Here is a 20,756-nt window from a genome sequence, read left to right on the forward strand (position 1 = left end):
TCCTGGATTTTAGGGAAGTGGTTGGTTTATCTATTCATACACTATATCACAGTCTTCTTTTTAGTTAGAAACACTTTCTAAAAAAACAAATAAAACAACCTTGGGGAAAGTGTGTTTTTTTTTTAATTTAATGTGAAAATGGTTTGCAAACTCAATTTTTTTTTTTTTTTTGGTAAATCCTACAAACCCCTGAAATAGTATTTCAGGTTCATGAAATCTTCAAAATGCATATTTCGCCATCCTTACCTCATTTCAGTTTGGAATGGAAAGTTGTTGTTCTTCGTATTAAGAGCAACAGCAACTGCTATATCATCTCCAGCAACAATATTTAGTATTGTCAACTAGTTCCTTCTCCTGTGATGTACTTTTGCAAGTTGTTCTTCTGCCTGTCCGAGACCATCACAGCAGGCAGCTTCTGAGGAGAAAATGTTGTCAAAATTAAAGGAATGGCTGAAAAGAAAAGCAAATCATGTGACAAATTCTACATAACTTTTGAAAAGAGAGGCATCTGACCCTGAGAGAGAGAAATGTGTGAGCCTTTCAAATAAATCAGTCTCAGGCTAAGATTATTATTTTATAGTGCCCACATGAAAGAATAAGGATATTTTTCAACACTCAAGCATGTAACTTTACACACATCAAGAGACTTGAAGTTACTCTTGTGTGTAACTATTCACAGGTTTGGGGCCTATGTGATGGATTGGATGGACAAAGGAGGATATAACATGCATTCTCATTTAAATGTTTTTGGGATGTCTCCTAAACACCAATTTAGGACAGGCATCCCTGTTCCAGAAAGCACTTGAGCATGTGTTTAACTGACAAACACATACTTAAGCGCTTTCTTGAATAGGGATGGATTTAAGTGTCAGCTCAAGTGTTTTCCTGAATTGGGATTTTAGCTGTTATTTGTGATTTGTTTGAAGGTATCTCACTTTCTCCCAGTGCACAAACAGAGATGTATTGTGCCTATATGTAAACTATATAGGCACGCATTTTCCCATTTATTTATTTCCCCCTTTGCTCTACCAGTCTACTAAATTAAATTAAATTAAAAATTTTAAAATAAAAAATTACTGTTGCCACTTTGTCAGTCATAGTCGTTACTGGTTCCTCTTTGTGGTAATTTTTTTCTTTTTGATTAATTAGGATTTCTGAGAAAGTTCCCATAAGAATTTTATTCTTCAAGATTGGAGATCTGTCATAACATTTCTCTTTGAAGAAAATTACTTACCTTTTATTATTTTCTGAATGCATTGTACTGTGGTTATAATAGATCCTCATTCACCAGCTCAGAATTATAAGATGTTATTGTTTTTACCATTTTATTTTCAAAATGGCAAGGAACTGACTCTTTAAAAGATTACAGGCTGTGGAACCTGACATTTGCCAGAGGCAGAGATCCCAAGAGTCATGAGATGTTATAACTTCTATAAATACAAAGAACAAGAATTACAGATAAGTAGTTACCTTTCTGCATCAGCACGTAGACCCTGATCGAGCAAAGTCCTTTAAGCACATGCTTAATTTTAAGCATGTAAGAAGAGCCATTGAAGTCACATGCTTAAAATTAAGCATGTACTTTATATGGTTTGCTTGTTTAGTGTCTGTGATACTGTGGTGATGGATGCTATACAAACTTAAGATAGATCCTTGGCCTGATTTACAGAGGTGCTGAACAGCTATGATTCCTATTTAAGTCAATGGGAACTGTGGGTGCTCAGCACCTCTAAAATTCAGGACAGTTGCATGTAAATATTTGGTTATTGAAAATGGAAATAAAGTACAGATTATGATGAATCAGAACTTAAATTCCTGTTTTAGAAGATGTGAAAATGCAGGAAGAAGGAAATGCAACAACTTGCTTGCCTGAGAAACTCACAATGGAAGGTGGTAATAAATTGCTACTGGTGGCATGGTAAACATTTATGTTATGGAATTGTGCAAAGACCACAACCAGGATTGTGGCATCATTGTGCTAAAAGATACAGAGATATAACATATATACAAATCAGTAGTCTGTATTACATTGATCATATACTGACTTAAAATACCCTCCATTTCATTGTGTTTGAGTAGTTTGAAATGTCTGCATAATGTTTTTAACCATTTTTAAACAGTGCAAAATGAAGACTATCTAATCTTCTGTTGTCTAATGCTATGTTTTTTGTTTATACACAGCTGAGGGTCTTCAAACTGGCAAAGTCCTGGACAACTTTGAATACACTTATTAAAATCATCGGTAACTCAGTGAGTGCCATGGGTAACCTTACCCTGGTTCTGGCAATCATAGTCTTTATTTTTGCTGTACTAGGAACGCAACTTTTTGGTAAAAGCTACAAAGAACATTGCTGTAAAATAAGTGACGATTGCAAGCCACGTTGGCATATGATGGATTTTTTCCACTCATTCCTTATTATATTCCGAATTCTGTGTGGAGAATGGCTTGAAACCATGTGGGATTGTATGGTGGTAGCTGGGCAACCGTTATGCCTTATTGTCTTCTTGCTGACCATGGTGATAGGAAACCTAGTGGTGAGTTTCCAGATATGTTTCTATTTTTATTGCCTGTACAGTATACAATATACTGACTTATAGAGATAAGGTAGGTGAGGTAATGTTTTTTTATTGGACCAACTTCTGTTGGGGAGAGAGACAAGCTTTGGATCGTATACAGAGCTCTTCCTCAGGTCTGGATTTAGCAGACCTGAAGAAGAGCTCTGTGAAAATTCAAAAGCTTGTCTCTCTCACCAACAGAAGTTGGTCCAGTAAAAGATATTACCTCACCCACCTTATCACTCTAATATCCTGGGACCAACATGGCTACAAAACTCTGCATAATCTACTGACTTGACTTTCTATGAATGGTAGGTTTCTAAGAGATGGTGGTAAAGGGGCCACCCCATGTCAATTGTGCTCTAGTAAATCCCCTGTTTGTCTTTCACCTGTGGAACTTGTGTTCATATTTAAAGTAAGACACTTTTTCAATATTGCATCACTGACCCTTTTCACAGACCAATATTCATTCCAATGAGGAACAATTTTCTAACAGAAAAAAATTACTAGCAACAATTTTCTTTTTCATCTCAAGACTTTGGTGGAAATAATCACTAAGGACTGAATGCTCAAAAGGAGTTAGGCTCCAAATGTCTACTTAGGCTCCTAACTTCTATTGAAATCTATTGAACTTGAAGTTATTGATTAATAGTTACCATTGATTTCAATAGGAGTTAGATGCCTAAATAGAAAGTAGGGACCTAACTCCTTTTGAGAACGCAGCCCTGTGTTTGCATATCACAACCTGTTTTTTGTTTAAGAATTTGTTTCTTTACTGAGTTCTTTGCAGGCAATCCCTGGGCCCATACATGAACCCACTGAAATCAGGATTCTGCCAGAACATAGCTCAATGCAGGGTCATAGTTCAGTTCTCTTTAGATGCAAGACATCGGATCAGCTTCTCCTCTTTCTTATAGTAGGCTAAATCAGAAGTAAATACACTAAAATCAGTGTTATTGCCCTACTGTAAAAGTAGAGTTGCTGAGAGAAAACTAACTCTCAGATGAAATTTTCATTTTGAATTACTTTTGTTGGCTTTCTGCGAATCAGTGGAATCTCTTGTTTGTTGGTTTGTTTGTTTAAACAAATATTAAGATGTGAACATTGTATTTTGTGTGGGAATAATAAAAACCTTAATCTGGAAGTGAGTTTGAAAGTACATATCAGTAACTTAAGAGCCCCAAACATTATAAGGATGTTTTAATTTATCCCCCAAACAAGCATTACAAACCCAGGATATTCAGGGATAATGAAAAACATCAGCCTAGCATGTTTACATGATATCCTCCCACATTTGCAAGCATAGTGCAAAATTAAATATATAAAAAAGACTCATAAGGGGATACAAAACCTGATTCTTCTTTTGCTTACATCAATGTCAGGAGTTACTCCATTGGAGGAAGGGTGAGGAGGATCATGACCAAAGATTCTCATTTTACGTTTTAAAATAGTAGATTGGAGCTGGCAGTGATCTCTTTTAAAGAGAAGCTTAATGCAATAAAGCCAGAAACGCACTGGAGACTGGAAATGAGAAAAGGGAAGGGGGAAGTGGACACGGTAATTTGGGTTCCACCAGTGGAATCTGGGTTGTGGAAGTCTCTCTGGTGGAAGTCTGCTTGGAAGATGCAAGGCTCATGGCTGACCCGCACAGCTCTAAATGTGGGCAGGAGAGAATCAGGATGGGTGACGGACATGTTAATCAGTGCATCTGCTTCCTACAGAGCTCCTAGGGAGTCCTGGATGGAACTTAAAGCTGTCAGAAATCTTTTGTGGCAGTAGGGTGAGGGGATGTATGATACCCACCTGGGGATGACTATCTCTCTGAAAGCAAAGCATCATAAATAATCAGGGGGCTCTGTTCAGCTAAAGAATGTCCAGCAGGGGACTTGATAATCAGCTGCCAGCACCCGAAGGGTTTAAACACCAAGGAAGGGGTAGAAGTATTTAGTGTGGGTTTTGGACCCAATGCAAATCCAAAGCAGTTCCACTCAGGTCTGGTGGCGTTTCACCTAAGAAAACCATCGTGAGACTAAAATCAGGCCCTCACTGTTCTTTACTATGCTGAATCTGTGCTATTAGCCTAATACAGGGGGTGATAGTTCTACTGTACAAATTATCTCCAGCTTCCTTTTGCCAATTCTGGCCAGCTAAAGGAACAGTGCCCCCATAATTATGTATATCAGTAACTTTTGTAATTGTCTCCCCCTCAAGGAATTGATGGAATGTTGTGATACACCAACTTTTTTTTCTTTTACACCACGTGGAAGTGCTCCTAGGAGACTGTGACTCTGAGGCAAACATTAAAGGTTCTTCAGTTGCAAGGCCTCATAAGCTGCAGAACCTGGTGGGTCCCAATATGCACTTGGTGAATTGCCTCCAAATGCCATACTCTTCCCAGTTCCCTCAGACACACTGTCTCCCAGATGCTCTTCTCACCAACATCTTTCCAGCTGCCATAAAATCTTCCCTACTTCAATTGACCTGATTTCTCGACTCATCCATCACAGTTGATACTACTAGAGTTTATTCCCAGGCAAAAAATGTTAAGCAGGAGGGTGCATAACAGTGATTTAAAGGTAATAAACACTGTAAGAATGTTGCAATCATCCCCCAAACAAACTTTATAAATAGAATGTTCAGAATTCAGGATAAACTTAAAGGAAATCTAAACATATTAAGATATGGAAATGCACAGTTAATGCACCCAAACAACCTAACTCTTTCCTATAGTGATGCCAGGCAATAACCATAAAAATCATTGATGCATTTTAATGCTTGTTGTTCCAGATTAGCTTAAAGTGATTTTAAAAGACGTGTTAGATTTGTTTAATCTTTTTTCCCCCCTCCACATATCACTACAGGGTCAAGGAAGGCTCTTTGTGTGCTGTACCTGGGCGTTCCATGTTTCAAGATTTATCTCTGCCAAGTTTTGCATAGATAGATAATACATGAATTGAAAACATTTAAGACAAAAAGGGCTGACTGAGAGTGCTAAATTTTTTTTGTAATTTTAACTCATGTTAATGGATTTACTTGTAAATGCTCAGACAATTCATTCAATACTCAAAGAGTAAATGCTGTAATTTTGGGGGAAGATGCAGAGTATTCTTTATACAAATACAAAAAGTTTAAATTCTTGTTTGAAGAGCAAAACTGCACTCAACATTAATTATATAGTCATGACCACAATTAATTATGAATTTACCATTACTACTACTAACATTTTAAAACATGTTGCAGTAAAATTGTGTGATTTTCATACACAGGCCTGTATTACAGAAAAGATCAGTTTTTATGCCACAAAAATCTGTTTTGGAGGATCATGAAAACATACCCTTATGAGAGCTAAATATGTTCCATGGAAAATTATTTTATGAACAATAATAATTTTGTTTTGTCTTAAGGTTGATGCATTAAGAACAAATTGTTTAGAAACTGACTAATCTTCAAGCGTCCTATTTAAATTTCAAAATTATATTGCCATGATTTTCTTTTCACTTCAATTATTTTCAGGTTCTCAACCTGTTCATTGCACTACTGCTGAACTCCTTCAGTGCTGACAACCTCCAGGCACCCGAAGAAGATGCAGAGATGAACAACCTTCAGATTGCATTTGCTCGGATCCACAAAGGACTTCGCTTGCTGAAACATGCAATATGGGATTACTGTTGTGGAAAGCTCTGGCAACCAAAGAAAATCACCAAAAAGAAAATGAAATTGGCTGCTCAGAACACATGTGTGGAGATTGGGAAAGAAGGGAAGAATTGTAAAGAAAATCACAGTGACAATGTGACAGAGAAGAATGGAGAGAAATGCTCAGTTAGCATTCTTGAAGATTTTATCACCAACCCCAACATGTTTGTCTGCGTCCCTCTTGCTGATGCAGAATCTGATAGTGAGGACTATGAAGATGATGATAATAAGTCAAGTAAATTCACAGAAATGGAATACAGTAAACAGGTAAGAAGCCTATTCAGAAGAAGATGTTTGAGACTACAGGCTCTTTAATGGAGCTGGCAAAGGCATAGCATGATCCAGCTGCAGGAAGATGCATTTAGAAAAATTCAAAAGAGAACTAAAGTGTAATTTTTCAAAAGTGAGGGTAATTACCCATTGGAAGAATTTACCAAGAAGTATGGTCAATTTTCCATCTCTTGGAGTCCCTGTGGGTCTTCCACTTCAGGTATCAGGGCATTACGGCGACATCGATCAGAGATTTACAGTAGCAGTGTCAGCGCGGGTCGCAGGGTGCCATTGGTGCCACGTCTAGCGTTTCTCAACTGTCCTCAGCTGAAGACAGAGCCCTGGGGCAGTGTCACTCTTCCAAACCTTTCAGAAAAAAATAATATAATTAATTAGTTAGTCATATAGAAAGTTATAGTTAATGTAGCGTTAGTTTTTATTAACCCCCCCCTTTTCCAAAAAAGTTTACTTTTTATGTTTATCCTCCCCACACTGAGGGGGAGGGGGTTAACCATTAAGATGCCTGGCTCCCCAGGCTTTAAGCAGTGCGGTTCCTGCCATGAAGCAATGCCCATTTCGGACTAACACTCTTTGTGTGTTCATGTTCTTGGGGAGGCACACATCCCACAAAAATGCGCCCACTGTAGCAATCTGAAAGTGAGAGCCCAGCATGACCAGGATCTCAGACTCAAAATGATCTTGTCGGAGAAAAACTGAGTTCTCGCTATTTGTTTAGGTATAGCAAGTCAGATGTTTATTAACTCTCACATGTGCAGAGGGAGAGAGCTAAACAGGTCTCTCAACAGGTAAACAATTACAGCAAGCATTTATACCTTTTGTTACAGACAATAATGAGCAACAGTTGCATTTTGTTTATACATAGGCCATCTTGATATCTCATTTCCTCAGTTGTTTTGACTCTTGCCAACATACAATTATTTTCTATTCCTTATCTACCCAAGGTCTTCTACACTTTATCTATGCTGAGGTCATCATAACTTCTTACACAGCTCTTTCTCACCCGCCTCACACAATCCTCGCTTCTACAAATCTCGCGTTATCAGGGTTACAGTTAGCCTGACTCTTGCTAACAAACGTCATGCATTACAGTTCCCTTCTGTCAGTTCTTTTCTCTGCTTCCACAATCTTGATGGAGAAATCTCTCCAAACTGAGCCAGACCAACGGACCTTCTCTCCGGGTACGCCCCCTACAGGAACAGGAGACATGCCTTCCTCTAAAAGACTAAGGCAAAGGGCGCAGAAATCTCTGAAGAGAGCACCGCAGAAACAATGGTGGTCTCCTGCCAGGTTGCTGTTTAAGTGGGTCGCCAAACCCTGGACATCCCGTTGAAGGAAGTGCAGACAAACCAACACAAGCTTATACAAATCTTACAAGCTGCATCTACTTCCAAAATCACCCTGCCCATCAATGATGCGTTTTTGGAACCAGCAGAGACAGTCTGGCAAACACTGGCCTCAATTTGGCTGACATGCAAAAGGGCAGATAGAAAGTATTACATCCCTGCCAAAGGGATGAACTTCCTGTTCTCACACTTGCCTCCCAGCTCCTTGGTGGTTGACACTGCTAATAAGCGTGGCAAACAACAACAGTTTAGATCGACCCCACAAGAGGCTTGACCTCTTTGGATGAAAAATTTATTCCTCAGTGACATTACAATTCTGGGTCGCCAACTGTTTGGCTTTGCTGGCCAAATACAATTATGATAATTATTGGAAACATAGGTTGTTCACAGTGGTGCTCCCCATGGAGAAACAATCACAATTTCAGGCCGTTGTAAGTGAGGGTCAACTCATAGCTAAAACAGCCCTCCTAGCATCTTTGGATGTCATGGACTCAGCAGCCAGAACCACGTCCATAGTCATTTGCCAGACATCCTGGTTACAATCCTCTGGCATACCTAAAGAACTCCAAACCTATCATTCAACCAAGAGAAGCTATTTTCAAACAAGACTGATGAGGTCCTCCACTCAATGAAAGATTCTCGAGCCACTCTTCACACTTTAGGGATCTACACTCCATCTGCTAAGAAAAGACGATACCAGCTTTATCGGAGGAACAGGGATTCCTCTTCCAACCGATGACAACAGCGTCAATACAAGAACCAACGATATCACCAAGGTTGCAGTGACAGAGAGCACCTCAAGCTCAACCATAGACTTCTCAATCGGCTCCGCCCAGGCCACAATTTTGCAGTTTTGGTCGAGGGTCTAGATGACCTCCCTCACCAAGCAGCACTTTCACCTGATTAGTCCCCATGCTTTGGTCACTGCCTTCACCCATTCTACCACATCTGGGCATCAATAACCACAGACCAATTGGTGTTAAAGATTGTACAATCAGGGTATACCATCCCCTTTACCTCCCGACTACCTCCCCTCTCCATCCCTCTTCAGGGACCCTTCTCACGAGCACCTGTTATGACAAGAAGTTGATCATCTTCTACAACTAGGTGCTGTGGAACGAGTGCCTTTACAATACAGGGGGAAAGGGTTCTACTCCCACTACTTCTTGACACAGAAGAAGAATGGGGGATGGAGACCTATCTTGGATCTCAGAAAACTCAACAAGGTTATACACACTCAAAAGTTCAAGATGGTGACACTGGGCACGATGCTTCCAGTACTGCAAAAGGGGGACTGGTTTTCAGCCCTCGACCTCCAAGATGCTTATTTTAATATTACCATATACCCTTCTCACAGGAAATTCCTGTGTTTCATAGTAGAACACAAACACTTCCAAGAGTTTTCTCCAAAAACCTAGCAGTAGTAGCGGCACATCTATGCAAACCGGGAATAATGATTTTCCCTTACCAGGACGATTGCCTTTTCAAAGGCCCAATTTAACAAGAAGCACTGGACTCAGTCCAGATGATGATTGCACAATTCAGGGATCTAGGGCTACAGATAAATGAATGAAAATCCACTCTAATCCCTGTCCAACAACTGGACTTCGTTGGGGCACATCTCGATGCCATAGAAGCCAAGGCATTTCTGCCCCTGAACAGATTCACAACTCTGACAAACCTTATCTCTGAGGTACAATTCAGCACCCAAATACCGGCTTGTACTGTCCAGCAATTGCTAGGACACATGGCAGCCATAACATTTGTGATACAACACGCAAGACTACATATGTGCTGCCTACAGGGCTGGTTGAGCTCAGTATACATACCCAGCAAGCACAGCCTACACAAGCGTCTGACAGTACCACCCCATATCTTGGACTCTACGCTGGTGGACAACACCAGAAAACGTTTGCATGGGCATCCCATTCTAACAGGAACCCCCATTAATAGTAATCATGATTGATGCTTCGCTGCTAGGCTGGGGCACCCACATGCATCAGCATATGGTTCAAGGCAAATGGTTTCTTGCCGAGACTCATCATATCAATCTACTAGAGCTATGCATGGTCCGCAATGCCTGCAGACTTTAGTGCTGTGGAGGCCATCAAGGTTACTGTAATTGATGGAATGTTGTGATACACCAACTTTTTTTATAGAAGTCGTTTTTTTAGAAATTGTTTTTATACAGTCGATTGTGTGTGTGCCCACACAAAATGCTCTAAGTGCATTAAGTCGGCGGACTGCGTCCACAGTATCAAGGCTAGCATCGACTTCTGGAGTGTCGCACTGTGGGTAGCTATCCCGCAGTCTCTGCCGCCCATTGGAATTCTGGGTTGAGATCCCAATGCCTGATGGGGCAAAAATAGTGTCGCAGGTGGTTCTGGGTACATGTCATCAGGCTCCCCCTCCCTCAGTGAAAGCAACGGCAGACAATCGTTTTGTGCCTTTTTTCCTGGGTTACCTGTGCAGATGCCATACCACGGCAAGCATGGAGGCCGCTCAGCTCACCATCACCATACGTCTCCTGGGTGCTGTCAGACGTGGGACTGCATTGCTACACAGCAGCAGCTCATTGCCTTTTGGCAGCAGATGGTGCATTACGACTGGTAGCCGTCGTCGTCATACTCCTGGGTGCTTGTAGAGGAGCGGACTCACCCAGCGGCACCTCCTGCTGGTCTCTTCTGGGAATTAGCTCTTCCAGCATCCTGGAGCGCTCTCTGCAGTGATCCACCTATCCTTTGGCCCCCGTGTCCCTCCCTGGACCCCAGTGCCCTTTTATCTGGGATGCTGCCCCCTAGCAGTAACCCCTCAGTCTTAGGGCCTCCCCTCCCCAGGGAACCCCCACCCACTATTCCCACCTAATCTCAGTATAAGGCTACTGCCAGTCATTGTCTAGCCCCACACCCTGGGGCAGTCTGCAGTATCAGCCTACTCACCACTGGCAAGGTTGGGTTTGGACCTGCTGCCTTGGCCTACCCCTGGGCTGCCCTCTGCAACCCCTAGTACCCCTTGGCCTTCTGCTAGGCTGCAGCCTGGGGCTTTCCAGGATGGGGCTTTCCAGGCTGGAGCTCCCCAGCTCCTCAGCCTGTCCCCAGCCCTGCTCCACTCAGGTACCCTGTCTCTAGCTCCCTGCAGCCAGGCCCTTCTCTCTCTGAATGCAGAGAGAGACCTCTGAGCTCCTGGCTCCCAGCCTTTATATACAGGCCAGCTGTGGCCTGGTTGGGGTGTGGCCCGGCTGCAGCCGCTTCCCCAATCAGCCCAGCTTTTAGAGCTGCAGCCCTCTTTCAGGGCTGGTTTCAAGCCCTTCAGGGCAGGAGCGGGTGTCCACCCCGCTACAGTGCTCTTTTAGCCGACCTCGGTGAGGTCAGTCAGGGGCGCCTGGGCAGACATGGGAGTGACTCAGCCAGGTCATTCCCTTTTTAAGTTTCATCTCCTGGAGACTTAGTCCTGCCAGCAGTCGTACTGCACCGTCTTCTGGCGAGCAGCCAGGAGATGACGATGGCTAGCAATCATAATGCAGCATCTTCTGCCGAGCACCCAGGAGATGACGAGGGCTAGCAGTCGTACTGCACCGTCTGCTGCCAGTGTAAGATGTAAAAGATAGATGGAGTGGATCAAAACATGAAATAGACCCGATTTGTTTTATATTCATTTGCTCCCTCCCTCCTTCCCTCCGTGAAATCAACGGCCTGCTAAACCCAGGGTTTTGAGTTCAATCCTTGAGGGGGCCATTCTGTGTGACAGTTGTTTGTGTTTCTTCTTGATGCAAAACCACCCTCTTTGTTGATTTTAATTCCCTGTAAGCCATGTCGTCAGTTGCCCCTCCCTCCGTCAGAGCAACGGCAAACAATCGTTTCGCACCTTTTTTCAGTGCAGACGCTATAGCACTGGGATCATGGAGCCCGCCGAGATCACCACAGCAATTATGAGCACTGTAAACACCATGCGCATTATCCTGCAGTATATGCAGAACCAGAACCTGCAAAAGCAAAACCAGGCGAGGAAGCGATGGTAGCGCAGTGACGAGAGTGATGAGGACATGGACATAGACTTCTCACAAAGTATGGGCCCCAGCAATGTGCACATCATGGTGTTAATGGAGCAGGTTCATGCCGTGGAACGCCGATTCTGGGCCCGGGAAACAAGCACAGACTGGTGGGACCGACCGCATGGTGCTGCAGGTCAGGGATGATTCCCAATGGCTGCGAAACTTTTACATGCGTAAGGGCACTTTCATGGAACTTTGTGACTTGCTTTCCCCTGCCCTGAAGCGCCAGAATACCAAGATGAGAGCAGCCCTCACAGTTGAGAAGCGAGTGGCGATAGCCCTGTGGAAGCTTGCAACGCCAGACAGCTACTAGTCAGTCGGGCATCAATTTGAAGTGGGCAAATCTACTGTGGGGACTGCTGTGATCCAAGTAGCCAACGCAATAAAAGAGCTGCTGATATCAAGGGTAGTGACTCTGGGAAATGTGCAGGCCATAGTGGATGGCTTTGCTACAATGGGATTCCCTAACTGTGGTGGGGCAATAGACGGAACCCATATCCCTATCTTGGCACCGGAGCACCAAGCCAGCGAGTACATAAACCGAAAGGAGTACTTTTCAATGGTGCTGCAAGCACTGGTGGATCACAAGGGATGTTTCACCAACAACAACGTGGGATGGCCGGGAAAGGTACATGACGCTCGCATCTTCAAGAACTCTGGTCTGTTTGAAAAGCTGCAGGAAGGGACTTTCTTTCCAGATCAGAAAATAACCGTTGGGTATGTTGAAATGCCTATAGTTATCCTTGGGGACCCAGCCTGTCCCTTAATGCCATGGCTCATGAAGCCATACACAGGCAGCCTGGATAGTAGTCAGGAGCTGTTCAACTATAGGCTGAGCAAATGCAGAATGGTGGTAGAACGTGCATTTGGACGTTTAAAAGTGGGGTGGCGCAGTTTACTGACTCGGATAGACCTCAGCAAAACCATTGGTATTACTGCTTGCTGTGCGCGCCACAATATCTGTGAGAGTAAGGGGGAGACATTTATGGCGGGGTGGGAGGTTGAGGCAAATCGCCTGGCTGCTGATTACACGCAGCCAGACACCAGGGCGGTTAGAAGAGTACAGGAGAGCGCAGTGCGCATTAGAGAAGCTTTGAAAACCAGTTTCATGACTGGCCGGGCTACGGTGTGAAAGTTATGTTTTGTTTCTCCTTGATGAACCCCACCCCCTTGGTTCACTCTACTTCCCTGTAAGCTAACCACCCTCCCCTCCCCCCTTCGATCACCGCTTGCAGAGGCAATAAAGTCATTGTTGCTTCACATTCATGCATTCTTTATTAATTCATCACACAAATAGGGGGATAACTGCCAAGGTAGCCTGGGAGGGGTGAGAGAGGAGGGAAGCACCAGGTGGGGTGGGGGAGGAGGGAAGGACAAGGCCACACTGCACTTTAAAACTTAAAAACTTTAAAAATTATTGAATGCCAGCCTTCTGTTGCTTGGGCAATCCTCTGGGGTGGAGTGGCTGGGTGGCCAGAGGCCCTCCCACCGCGTTCTTGGGCGTCTGGGTGAGGAGGCTATGGAACTTGGGGAGGAAGGCTGTTGGTTACACAGGGACTGTAGCGGCAGTCTGTGCTCCTGCTGCCTTTCCTGCAGCTCAACCATACACTGGAGCATATGAGTTTGATCCTCCAGCAGCCTGAGCATTGACTTCTGCCTTCTATCAGCAAGCTGACCCCAGCTATCATCTTCAGCCCACCACTTACTCTCTTCAGCCCGCCACCTCTCCTCACGTTCATATTGTGCTTTCCTGCACTCTGACATTGTCTGCCTCCACGCATTCTGCTGTGCTCTGTCAGTGTGGGAGGACAGCATGAGCTCAGAGAACATTTCATCCCGAGTGCGTTTTTTTCGCCTTCTAATCTTCACTAGCCTCTGGGAAGGAGAAACATATGCAGCTGGTGGAGGAAAAAAAAGGGAGAGGGGTAGTTAAAAAGAACAATGGGTTTATAGTTTATAGAACAATAGGTACACTCTTTCACGGTAAACCTTGCTGTTAACATTACATAGCACACGTGTTTTCATTACAAGGTCGCATTTTGCCTCTTACTGAGGGAGGGCCTGCCAGTTTGGTGTGAGAGATCACTCACGCAGGGCCGCGCAACTGAACTCGGCTTGCAGGCAGCCATGGTAAGCCACAGTCTTTTGGCTTCTTTAACCTTCATAACATGTGGGAATGGTTTCAAACAGCAGCGCCCTCATTTCCCATACCAAGCGGCCGTTGGGTTGGCCATTTAAAATGGGTTGGCAATTTAAAAGGAGGGGCTGCGGTTTCCGGGTTAACGTGCAGCACAAACCCAACTAACCTCACACACACACCCAATTCTCTGGGATGATGGCTTCACCCCTCCCCCCACCGCGGGGCTAACAGCGGGGAACATTTCTGTTCAGCCACAGGCAAACAGCCCAGCAGGAAGAGGCACCTCTGAATGTCGGCTTAATAAAACCACCCTATTTCAACATGAATGATATCACTCTCCTGAGGATAACACAGAGAGATAAACAACGGATGTTGTTTGAATGCCAGCAAACACTGGGACCATACGCTGCAATGCTTTGTTCTGCAATGATTCCGACTACATGCTACTGGCCTGGCGTGGTAAATTGTCCTACCATGGAGGACGGAATAAGGCTGCCCTCCCCAGAAACCTTTTGCAAAGGCTTTGGGAGTACATTCAGGAGAGCTTTATGGAGATGTCCCTGGAGGATTTCTGCTCCATCCCCAAACACGTTAACAGACTTTTCCAGTAGCTGTACTGGCCGCGAATGCCAGGGCAAATTAATCATTAAACATGCTTGCTTTTAAACCATGTCTAATATTTACAAAGGTACACTCACCCTTCGCCACCTTCAGGGTCCGGGAGCCCGCCTTGGGTGGGTTTGGGGGTTACTGGCTCCAGGTCCAGGGTAAGAAACAGATCCTGGCTGTTGGGGAAACCAGTTTCTCCGCTTCCTTGCTGTGAGCAATCTTCAACCTCCTCCTCATCATCTTCCTCATCCCCAAAACCCGCTTCCATGTTGCATCCTACTCCATTGATGGAGTCAAAGCACAGGGTTGGGGTACTGGTGGCTGAACCGCCTAGAATGGCATTCAGCTCATCATAGAAGCGGCATGTTTGGGGCTGTGACCCAGACCGGCCATTTGCTTCTCTGGTTTTTTGGTAGGCTTGCCTGAGCTCCTTAATTTTCACGCAGCGCTGCTGCAAGTCCCTGTTATAGCCTCTGTCCTTCATGCCCTTGGAGATTTTTTCAAATGTTTTGGCATTTCATTTACTGGAACGGAGTTCAGCTAGCACTGATTCATCTCCCCATACAACGATCAGATCCCATACCTCCCGTTCGGTCCATGCTGTAGCTCTTTTGCGATTCTGGGATTCCATGGTCACCTCTGCTGATGAGCTCTGCATGGTCATCTCTGCTGATCAGCTCGCCACACTGGCCAAACAGGAAATGAAATTCAAAAGTTCACGGGACTTTTCCTGTATACTTGGCCAGTGCATCTGAATTGAGAGCACTGTCCAGAGCGGTCACAATGGAGCACTCTGGGATAGCTCCCAGAGGCCAATACTGTCGAATTGCGTCCACACTACCCCAAATTCGATTTCAGCGCTAATCCTCTCGTCGGGGGTGGAGTAAAGAAATCGATTTTAAGAGCCCTTTAAGTCGAAAAAAAGGGCTTCTTCGTGTGGACGGGTGCAGGGTTAAATCGAGGTAACGCTGCTAAATTCGACCTAAACTCGTAGTGTAGACCAGGCCTAAGACTCTAAAATGTTCCCCTTCTGGTCCTGAAGGCTGCTACGTATTTATACTGAGTTCCTCACTAAGTCCAGATGCAAAGATTCCCATTGACATCAGTATGCTTTGGATCAGGCCTGGCTAAACTGTGGGTTCCATAATTTATTTTAGGTCACCGATGAAAACTTCCCCCCCCTTTGTTTCTTTCTGTAAAAATAGAGATACTGAAAATGAGCAGTTTAAGGTGCTTTGTGTTCCATTTGGAAAGTTCTACTTTAAAATTATGTGTGCCATCCTTCTGCCACCAAAAAGAAGAGAGAAAATAAAATAAACACATCTCAAATTATCTTCAGCAGGAAAACCACCTGAGACAGAGGGGAGAGCAATGTAAAAGACCGGGAGCTTGGTGTAAAGGATCTGAGATTTCCTCTAAAGACTTAAGTGAGTTTAACATAGATAAACAGTTGAAGGCTGGATCATCATCTCTACTACAAAAAGAGGTAACACTGTGTTCATATCTGACATGGAATCATCAACATTAGTTGATTTCTTTTATATCGGTTTCATTTTTTCAGAATCCTATAAAAATCATTAATCAAGAAATAAATTTGTACTTTAAATTTTGTATTTATTACCCTATTTTGTGTTAATGCACAAGAACTCTCTAATTTACTAGTCATAGAATCATAGAAGATTAGAGTTGGAAGAGACCTCAGGAGGTCATCTAGTCCAATCCCCTGCTCAAAGCAGGACCAACCCCAACTAAATCATCCCTGCCAGGGCTTTGTCAAGCCAGGCCTTAAAAACCTCTAAGGATGGAGATTCCACCACTTCCTTCCTAGTGAAATAGATTTTCCTACTATCCAACCTAGACCTCCCCCACTGCCACTTGAGACCATTGCTCCTTGTTCTGTCATCTGCCATCACTGAGAAGAAGCCTAGATCCATCCTCTTTGGAACCCCTCCCCCCTCTTCAGATAGTTGAAAGCTGCTATCAAATCCCCCCTCACTCTTCTTTTCTGCAGACTAAATAAGCCCAGGTCCTTCAGCCTCTCCTTATAAGTTATGTGCCCCAGTCTCCTAATCATTTTCGTTGCCCTCTGCTGGACTCTCTCCAATTTGTCCACATCCTTTCTGTAGTGGGGGGCCCAAAACTGGATGCAGTACTCCAGATTTGGGCTCACAAGTGCAGGACTCTGCAGTTGTCCTGGTTGAACCTCAGATTTTTTTTGGCACAGTCCTCCAATTTGTCTAGGTCACTCTGGACCCTATCCATATCCTCCAGCGTATCAACCTCTCCCTCCATCTTAGTGTCATCCACAAACTTGCTGAGGGTGCAATCCATTGTATCATCCAGATCATTAATGAAGATGTTGAACAAAATTGGCCCCAGAACCAACCCATGGGGCACTCCGCTTGATACCTGCTACCAACTAGACCAAGCCATTGATCACTACCTATTGAGCCCGAAGATCTAGCCAGCTTTCTATCCACTTTATAGTCCATTAACCCAATCCATACTTCTTTAAGTTGCTGGCAAGAATACTGTGGGAGACCATATCAAAAGCTTTGCTAAAGTCAAGGTATGTCATGTCCACTGCTTTCCCCATATCCACAGAGCCTTCTCATCATAGAAGGCAATCAGGTTTGTCAGGCATGACTTGCCCTTGGTGAATCCATGTTGACTGTTCCTGATCACCTTCCTCTCCTCCAAGTGCTTCAAAATGGATTTCTTGAGGATCTGTTCCATGATTTTTCTGGGGACTGAGGTGAGGCTGACCGGTCTGTAGTTCCCTGGATTCTCCTTCTTCCCTTTTTTAAAGATGGGCACTATATTTGCCTTTTTCCAATCGTCCAAGACCTCCCCCAATCACCACGAGTTTTCAGATATAATGGCCAATGGCTCTGCAATCACATCAGCCAACTCATCTGCACTCTCGGATGCATTGTATCTGGCCCCATGCACTTGTGCCTGTCCAGCTTTTCTGAATGGTCCTTAACCTGTTCTTTCACCATTGAGGGCTGCTCACCTCCTCCCCATACCATGCTGCCCAGTGCAGCAGTCTGGGAGCTGATGTTGTCTGTGAAGACCAAGGCAAAAAAAGCATTGAGTACTTCAGCTTTTTCCATATCATCTGTCACTAGGTTGCCTCCCTCATTTAGTAAAGGTCCCACACTTTCCCTGACCACCTTCTTGTTGCTAACATACCTGTAGAAACCCTTTGTTACCCTTCGCATCCCTTGCTAGCTGCAATTCCAGTTGTGTTATGAGAGTCCCCAGATATCTTAGCCACATAGGTGTTCACAATTGCATCATAACATCACTAATAAATTTAGCTGCATTCATTGTATTTAGCTTGAAGTATTCTGTCTCACTGGTGAAGGATAAAGTGGATTTCAGTGAATGGAAATGGCACAATGCTGTATTTCTAAATATTGATATAAAACATTAATAGGAAGAGAAATAGTCCTGAGTTACTGAAACAATGTGAAATCATTTTATTCAAAAAGATCACTATAAAATTAACATTGCCTACTGTATTTTTCTTGAAATCTGAATTATTGAAATAAAAAGGTGTTAAAAGATTATCCCAGAAAATTCTGGTGTGTCCAGTGTGTTCTTTCTATTTGAATTGGAAGAACTTCAAGTGAATGCTGTATATGTAATCATGAGTATTCTGCTTTGAAAATTGCTCCTTCGGTCAGAGAAAGGAAACATACCATGGCCTGTGAGACCAATCAAAACAGCTCAGATTTCAAACACAGAATATTTTAAATGAATTGCTCACAAATAAACTAAAGTCCAATGATTATTCACAGAAATATTTTGGAGAGTAATTTTGAACAATGAATATATACAATTTGGAAACAGTAAAAATAATTGAATAAATTATTAGTTATGAGTTATTCACACATCTCTAGTGGTGTGATATCCTAAATATACTGAAATAGGATGGAAGTCTATACCAGTTGTGATGGGGCAAGGCCAGATGGCCAGATGGCTACAGTAAAGTAGTGAGGAACAGGTATGCTACCACCAGACTAAACAAATCCCTGGTACCATGGCAGGCGACCAGCTTGGCTAAACAGTGAAATCCTTGCTGATCTTAAATGCAAAAAAGAGGCTTATAAGAAGTGGAAGATTGGACAAATGACCAGGGAGGAGTATAAAAATATTGCTCAGGCGTGCAGGAGTGAAATCAGGAAGGCCAAATCACACTTGGAGTTGCAGTTAGCAAGAGATGTTAAGAGTAACAAGAAAGGTTTCTTCAGGTATGTTAGCAACAAGAAGAAAATCAAGGAAAGTGTGGGCCCCTTACTGAATGAGGGAGGCAACCTAGTGACCGACGATGTGGAAAAAGCTAATGTACTCAATGATTTTTTTGCCTCTGTCTTCACGCACAAGGTCAGCTCCCAGATTGCTGCACTGGGCAGTACAGCATGGGGAGAAGGTGACCAGCCCTCTGTGGAGAAAGAAGTGGTTCGGGACTATTTAGAAAAACTGGACGTGCACAAGTCCATGGGGCCGGATGCGCTGCATCCGAGGGTGCTAAAGGAGTTGGCGGGTGAGATTGCAGAGCCATTAGCCATTATTTTTGAAAACTCATGGCGATCGGGGGAGGTCCCAGATGACTGGAAAAAGGCTAATGTAGTGCCCATCTTTAAAAAAGGGAAGAAGGAGGATCCGGGGAACTACAGGCCAGTCAGCCTCACCTCAGTCCCTGGAAAAATTATGGAGCAGGTCCTCAAGGAATCAATTATGAAACATTTAGAGGAGAGGAAAGTGATCAGGAACAGTCAGCATGGATTCACGAAGGGGAAGTCGTGCCTGACTAACCTAATTGCCTTCTATGATGAGATAACTGGCTCTGTGGATGAGGGGAAAGCAGTGGATGTGTTATTTCTTGACTTTAGCAAAGCTTTTGATACGGTCTCCCACAGTATTCTTGCCACCAAGTTAAAGAAGTATGGGCTGGATGAATGGACTGTAAGGTGGATAGAAAGCTGGCTAGATCGTCGGGCTCAACGGGTAGTGATCAATGGCTCCATGTCTAGTTGGCAGCCGGTTTCAAGTGGAGTGCCCCAAGGGTCGGTCCTGGGGCCGGTTTTGTTTAATATCTTTATTAATGATCTGGAGGATGGTGTGGACTGCACTCTCAGCAAGTTTGCAGATGACACTAAACTAGGAGGCGTGGTAGATACACTAGAGGGTAGGGATCGGATACAGAGGGACCTAGACAAATTAGAGGATTGGGCAGAAAAAAACCTGATGAGGTTCAACAAGGACAAGTGCAGAGTCCTGCACTTAGGACGGAAGAATCCCATGCACTGCTACAGACTAGGGACCGAATGGCTAGGTAGCAGTTCTGCTGAAAAGGACCTAGGGGTCACAGTGGACGAGAAGCTGGATATGAGTCAACAGTGTGCTCTTGTTGCCAAGAAGGCTAACGGCATTTTGGGCTGTATAAGTAGGGGCATTGCCAGCAGATCGAGGAACGTGATCGTTCCCCTTTATTCGACATTGGTGAGGCCTCATCTGGAATACTGTGTCCAGTTTTGGGCCCCACACTACAAGAAGGATGTGGAAAAATTGGAAAGAGTCCAGCGGAGGGCAACAAAAATGATTAGGGGTCTGGAGCACATGACTTATGAGGAGAGGCTGAGAGAACTGGGATTGTTTAGTCTCCAGAAGAGAAGAATGAGAGGGGATTTGATAGCAGCCTTCAACTACCTGAAGGGGGGTTCCAAAGAGGATGGAGCTCGGCTGTTCTCAGTGGTGGCAGATGACAGAACAAGGAGCAATGGTCTCAAGTTGCAGTGGGGGAGGTCCAGGTTGGATATCAGGAAAAACTATTTCACTAGGAGGGTGGTGAAACACTGGAATGCGTTACCTAGGGAGGTGGTGGAGTCTCCTTCCTTGGAGGTTTTTAAGGCCCGGCTTGACAAAGCCCTGGCTGGGATGATTTAGCTGGGAATTGGTCCTGCTTTGAGCAGGGGGTTGGACTAGATGACCTCTTGAGGTCCCTTCCAACTCTGATATTCTATGATTCTATGATTCTATGGTAACCAAATGGCAGTTGCTCCAG

At 44.1% G+C, this 20,756-nt stretch overlaps 1 protein-coding gene across 1 annotated transcript in view; it reads left to right on the forward strand.

Moving 5' to 3' along the window:
- Positions 1-20,756, forward strand: part of LOC117872004 (sodium channel protein type 5 subunit alpha-like) — a 99,875-nt gene that overhangs the window by 40,058 nt on the left and 39,061 nt on the right. Inside the window, exons 14-16 of the mRNA XM_034759935.1 lie at positions 2,182-2,535; positions 6,070-6,516; positions 16,023-16,169. Of these exons, the coding sequence (XP_034615826.1) occupies positions 2,182-2,535; positions 6,070-6,516; positions 16,023-16,169 (948 nt within the window). The remainder of the gene's footprint in view (positions 1-2,181; positions 2,536-6,069; positions 6,517-16,022; positions 16,170-20,756) is intronic.

The sequence above is a fragment of the Trachemys scripta genome, chromosome 2 (assembly GCF_013100865.1).
Source record: "Trachemys scripta elegans isolate TJP31775 chromosome 2, CAS_Tse_1.0, whole genome shotgun sequence".
In the NCBI taxonomy this organism is placed as follows: domain Eukaryota; kingdom Metazoa; phylum Chordata; order Testudines; family Emydidae; genus Trachemys; species Trachemys scripta.